Consider the following 6,588-nt stretch of genomic DNA (forward strand, 5'->3'; position numbering starts at 1 on the left):
TCTCTAGCGTCTTACCCATCACCGGATGCTCTATCAGTTCCACGTTACCCAAGTGCATCTCCCTCATCTGTCTCGTAAGTCCAGACACAACCAACACCTCTTCACTCGGAAGAGAAAATGTGACTGTCTTGGCAAAACAGTCCACAAGTGCATGATATGAAGCAAGCCAATCCATGCCTAGGATGACATCATAGTAAACTAACTGAAGTACAAAGAGGTCTGAAGCAAACTCTCGTTCACCTAACTTAATAATGCACCCCCGACAAATGTGGTCTATCACTATAGACCCACCCCATGGTGACGACACAATAAAAGGGCTCACACATCGATCTAACACAATACGCAACGTGCGTACAAAAGAAGTAGAAATAAATGTACCCATGGCACCAGAATCAAATAATACTCTTCCCAGATTACTATGAATAAGAAATGTACCTTCAACCACCTCAGCAGGTGCTCCAACATCCCTAGGGACTACGACATTCAGCTGCAGCTGCTGACCCCGTCCCTGCAACCTCCCCTGTTGATTATGATCATGTTGTCGCCCTTGATTACCAATTCGAGTCTCATTCTTCTTAGGACAATCAATTGCTCTATGACCCTGCCCATGACAAGTGTAACAAATTCCCTGGAAAGCTCTCTGTCTTCCCCAGTTGCCATTCAGTGGTTCTGGTTGTCCACCAGTTGCTACCACTGCTCTCTCATCCCGATCTGTACGAGGCCTCTTGCCATCACGTTGCCCGTGATAGCGGTCACTTCGATTCTTACCACTGTTTTTGTTGTTGTTACCACCCGATTTCTGGTTATGTCCCATCTCTCCCTTGACACTCCTCTGCTTCCTCATCTCTTGAATGTAGTCATCTTGTGCCTTAGCACATGTCACCACTTTCTGATAAGTGTCAAAACCAGGTTGCCCAATGATTTGTCTCGCAATGTTAGGGAGCAACCCATTCACAAACCTCTCAATCTTATCCTGTTCAGTAGGGATCAAGCGAGTTGCAAACAATGACAGTCGATGAAACTCCTGCTCATACTCTAAGACTGTATGATTCTCTCCTTGCTTCAAATTCTGAAATTCTCTTGATACTTTCTGTTGTGTTGAATATGGAAAGTAATTTGCCTTGAATAAATCCTTAAACTCTGTCCAAGTCATAGCCATAGGATCTACTAACCGAGCCTCTGTATCCCACCAAGAAGCGGCATTTCCTTCCAACTGAAACACTGCCATTCTCTGCTTATCCACATCTGAGCACTCGAGATTCTGCAAAATCTTATCCATCTTCTGGCACCATGCATGTGCTCCTAAAGGTCCCGCGGTTCCATCAAATACAGGTGGCCCCATCTTCTTGAAATGGTGATAATGCTGCACCCAAGTCATCTCAGTCGGTGGTCTCTGATTCACCATAGGTACCACAGGACCTCCTGTTTCCCGTGTTGGAACCTGAACCCGATCTCGCTCCCGCATTTTAGCCTCCGCTGCAATGTTGATCAAATCTTGCAATGCAGTTGCGTCAATGGTCACCGTTGCCCCTCCATTCGGATTTTGAACTGGAGTTGCACTGCTCTCAGCCTGCGCCGTTGTACCCACAGTTCCTGTTGATCCTCTTTCCTCGGCAAGGACTCCTCGACCTATCGCCTTGCCTGCACCTCGGCCTGTCCCCCTGCCTACACCTCGGCCTGTACCTCGGCTTGTACCTCGACCTCGGATGCGAGCACTACGACGTCCCCTACCAATAACTCCATCTCCGTCCATGAATCTAATCAAGAGAAGAATAAAGAGATAAACTAAATTAATGACACGCACAAAAAAACCAAGGAAAGATTAAAGTGCCACTACTGCTTCTAACTGTCTAATAGCCCTAGACACAATCCCTAGGATTTATGAACCTAGAGCTCTGATACCACTTTGTAACACCCCAAATCCAGATTTCCACGTCGGCCGCCATGAAAACCTAAACTTAAAGCATTTCTTCGCAGAACAGTAAACATATACGATATACTCATCAAAGAGACAAATAGTGTCGAACATGAAGCTCAAAAAGTAACAATAAATCAACTACTGAAACTTTGCCAAGTTTCTCAAAACTCATAGGATGTCTCTAAATCATCGTCACAAATGTCGGACAAGATAAAACATAAATAACACCAAGTGTTTAGGAGATACAACTCCAAATAACTACCTAAAGAAAGAAAGAAAATCACTAAAGAAACTCCTCCAAGGCTAACTATGACTCAAGCAGGTGGCACTTCCCGATTTTCTTGTCCTGAAAAATAAAAGGTTGGGTCAGACCCCAACAAGTAGATTTCGAAACCTCTAAAGCCTCAATAGACAGTTTCAAGAGCTACCAAAACAAATAGACAACCACTTATCATGAGAAGATGTCCAAGTATATTATCCGAGTTGTGACCATTAGAAATAAAATGTACCACATATGTAACAAACAACAAAAAGCGACATGACGAGTTGGTGTCCACCTTATGTAAGAGTGTGGCCCACAAGGTCATCCATTGTGTTAGCGCCGACCCCATACGCTCCATACCTATATCACATCCGGTAGAGAGGGTCGAACCAACCACAATACTCTTACAACCCTTCACCAACTCCATCACGTCACACATACATAATATCACACCATTTGTAATAAACAACCAAAAGCAATATGACAAGTTGGTATCCACGTTGTATGAGAGTGTGGCCCACAAGGTCATCCATTGTGTTAGCGCCGACCCTATACGCTCCATACCAATATCACATCCGGTAGAGAGGATCGAACCAACCACAAAACTCTCACAACTCTCCACCAACTCCATCACATCACACACATATAATAGCATCACACCACAACACACATAAATCAAAATCATATTCGATAGCATATTACGACATACGAGTTCCATATTTGTAATTTTGCAAGTAATGAATCAATGATGATAATAGCCTAAAATTCTCATATCATGTTGAGTTCTAGGGCATGTTCATGTATCTATATAAAGAGTGTTGTCCAATAGTGAGAGACATATAATTATAAGAGCTATATACTAAAATCATGGCAAATAGAGAGGTTTGGCCCTAAATATCATTGTAATACATGAATCTAGCATGGAAATGTAAATGAAGGTTGTATGGTTCATCAAGTATGTCATTATAGCAAATATCCTCAAAATCTAACACATAGATGAGATTCAAAGAGTCCCAAAAAAATAAGTTTGTAGGAATATAAATCTACTACCTCTAATATATATATTTGTGTCAAGAACCCTAGTCTATGTTCAAGTAATACTAAAATCTAGGGTTTGTAGTTTCATCTAATTTGTCTTGGTTTATCTATAAAAATGGCTATTCAAGTCCTAGAGAGATAGAAATCTACCTTAGATCCAAAGCAAACCAAGCTCCACACCAAGAACAACAAAGAAAATCACCAAACACCTTGATTCCTCCTTCTTCTTCCCTTAGCTTCCACTCACTTCAAGATCCAATACCACTTTCTCTCTCTAGAACCCACCCTCTCTCTCTCTAGATCACCAATACCCCCATTTTTCTATAATACCCACGGCTGAAAAAAAGAAAGAAAAAAAAGAAGATAAGATGGGGCAGTAGGGTTTAGAAGGTAAGGGTATAAAAGGTTGATGCTATAGGCACCTCCTAAAATAATAGGGGCACTACAATTTTTATCTTTTGAGCGATCAACTAGCTCCCAAGTGTCATTCTTTTCTAAGGATTTCATCTCCTTATTCATATCTGCTTTCAATTTTGAATCAGATAAGGCTTCCTGCACATTGTTAGGAATATGTACAGTAGATAATTGATTTAGATTTGACACATACTGACTCATAGGATATTTGACTCTACTAGACAGCTCAGGTTCATATGTCGGTTTAGGAATACCTCTGGTTTGACGCGACGGTAATATTTTCCTAAGTGGTTCAGAAGGTGCTTCAGGAACATCCTCGACAACTGATTGGTTTGGTGTATTACTAACTCTTGGTTCAACGATTTCAATTGGAGGTGAATCCACAATTTGTTCAACGATTTCATTAACACTTTCTTCCATTACCGATTCAGGTGTTGGTAATTCTAGAATTTCAGTTTCAGTTCTAATTATTTCTCTTGAAATCAAATTTACTTCAATATTAGATCCAACTTTGTTCTCTTCAACATGATTATCTGTTTCTTCATAATCAAGAGTCATAATCAATTTGGTATGAATGGTGTGTTTATCAATTGGTGCACAACGAGACTTTCCGAAAAGTGGTTCTTGTTGCTATTATAGTTGGATGTTTCATTACTTTTCATTGGGTAAATACCATCTGTTGAATTACACGATGGACGTCTACTAAATTCCGCCACGTGTATTTCCCTTTACTTTCTCTCTTTCCCTGTACTTTATCCTCTTTGTATACTTTTATTTCTCTCGAAATTCTGTCTACTTTTTCTATGTCTCTCAACTTTCATTCTCTCTCCAATGTTAACTACTTATTATTTTTCAGTTCTCTCTTACATCAAAATTTCCTCTCTCCAATTTCCTCCTCTCCTAAGTATGTCAAATTTCATTTTACCTATTTTTGTTATTAAGTTTTGGCTCACACACTCCCTTAAGTTTTCTTAAGTGGGTATGAACAACAGTGAAGACGGAGAAGATAGTGTAAGAAAGCTGAAGAGCTAAGGAGAAGTAAAGAGGTGCCATTAGAATCTAGGTGCCTTCAGAATTTCATTTTTCATTTTAGTCTTGAATCTCTAATGTTTTCACAATTATAATGTCCATTGATTTTGAAGATGAAGACGCAGAAAGAAAGTAGTTGGAGAAAAAAATAGAGAAAATGGATTCTATGTCTTAAAAGTAGGGGTATATGGGAAATAACTCTTTAAGAAACTAATATATCTAATTACATGAAGAAACTCAAACAAATTCATTTGGATGATGAAGCTATTTAGATTGCTAGAAATTAAACTAATATATCTAATTAATTATGATATGATTATTACAGGGTCATCACCAATTTCAACTAGTAATTGACTAACCAAGTGGTTATATTACAATATAAATTGAGTCAAACTAGAGTGACCAGTCTTTGGAAAAGTCATTTCCCTGCAACCATATAGAATGTCCTTAAAGCATCAACCGAAATTTACATAGTTTATTTTGATATTAAGGACCCAACTACCCCAGCAATAACAGCCGTTGGATCTCCAAGAACAGCTGAGATGATAAAAGAAACGGCCAATCCAGCCATCTCACAACATTTCTTCACTTTACTCTTACTTCTATGGTGATTTTGAAGTGTTCCTTTCAGACTTGGAATTCTTGTTTCTAACTTCTTGTAATTAGTACTATTATTACTATTATTGATATTTTTAGTATTACTACTAGTTTTACGCCCGAAATATATCTCATGCCAACTCTCAACTAGCATTTCCTTCACACAAGCTACATGTAAATTATACTTTTTGCACGACGATCGATAACTCCAACTCCTTCCTTTCCTTCCGCACCGATGACAAGAAGCGCTTACTTTCCGATAAAGGTAAAGTTTAACCTCTCCATCGTCTAGCATTCGTGGGAGTTTAACACAACAAGGGTGAAGATCAAATCCACATAACTTACAATGGTAAACAAAACCATTTATGTCTTTTTCGCAAGCATTACAATAACGTGGGAAATTCCCCGGTGGTCGAGGAAGGAATTGAAATGAACATTTTGGGTAGAAAGGGTGAGAAATTGAAAGCGCCGGAATTGCACAATGAGTGTGTAAATCGAAATCACAAGTGTTGTTTGTGCATTTGTATCGTGAACCTATTCCAGCTTCTTTACAACCATCACATTTGAAGGGTGTTTCGGTATACTCGAACTTTAACTTGTGTTGAGGATGACTAAAATGAGTAATGTTCTCCCCAAACCTCATGTTTTTTTTTCGATCGGTAAGGCAAGAGAAGTACGAAGAAATGCACATATCCAAATGAAGATTTATATATGGATTGAGTTGGGGATTAGGGTTTTGGTTTGTGGGCTTGTAGTTGAAGTATGTTGGAGGAATCGATGCTAATAAATATTTGGTGTATGGGTGTTAGTGATAGAGAATGAGAGGGGAATTCCTACATTTTTTTTCCTTTTTGTGTACAATAGTTGAGTGTGTCTAAGCATCAATGGGAGTTGAGCAAGTAACTAAAAAGGGATGCATGTAGGGTAGACATAAAGCATCGAATTGGTTCATATGTGAACCCAACTCATCATAAGAATCAGAATTTTGCTTACTCTGATTTATTTTAATTCGGATAGTAATCAAAGTTGTGTGGTTTGATTAGTTTAAGGGCCTATCTTATAGTCTAAATGTAATTAGAGTATCGACTTCGATGAATTTGAATAGACTTGAACGAATGACCCCTGTGGGTAAATGTAGGACTACACTAGCTATATAACCACTCAAATTTCTCGCAATATTATATTGTATACTCACATCGATAGTATATATAGCGTTCAGATTCAATTCATAATATTTTATTTTTTTAGATGAAGTGGTGACGGAGTTGATATCCACTCAGCACTCTCTATTCTCGTGTTGGAAACACATATGCTATATTATCTTTAAGAA

The 6,588-nt window shown here is 38.9% G+C and overlaps 1 protein-coding gene across 1 annotated transcript; it reads right to left on the reverse strand.

Moving 5' to 3' along the window:
• Window positions 1-4,934: 4,934 nt before the first annotated feature.
• LOC147533025 (uncharacterized) lies at window positions 4,935-6,154 on the reverse strand. Its single transcript, XM_086647979.1, has one exon. The coding sequence runs from the start codon at window positions 5,947-5,949 to the stop codon at window positions 5,137-5,139; it is 813 nt and encodes a 270-aa protein (XP_086504105.1). The 5' UTR covers window positions 5,950-6,154; the 3' UTR covers window positions 4,935-5,136.
• Window positions 6,155-6,588: the final 434 nt, after the last annotated feature.

This window comes from Eschscholzia californica, unplaced genomic scaffold (assembly GCF_041429995.1).
Source record: "Eschscholzia californica isolate CP2 unplaced genomic scaffold, dmEscCali1.0.p SCAF_6, whole genome shotgun sequence".
In the NCBI taxonomy this organism is placed as follows: Eukaryota; Viridiplantae; Streptophyta; class Magnoliopsida; order Ranunculales; family Papaveraceae; genus Eschscholzia; species Eschscholzia californica.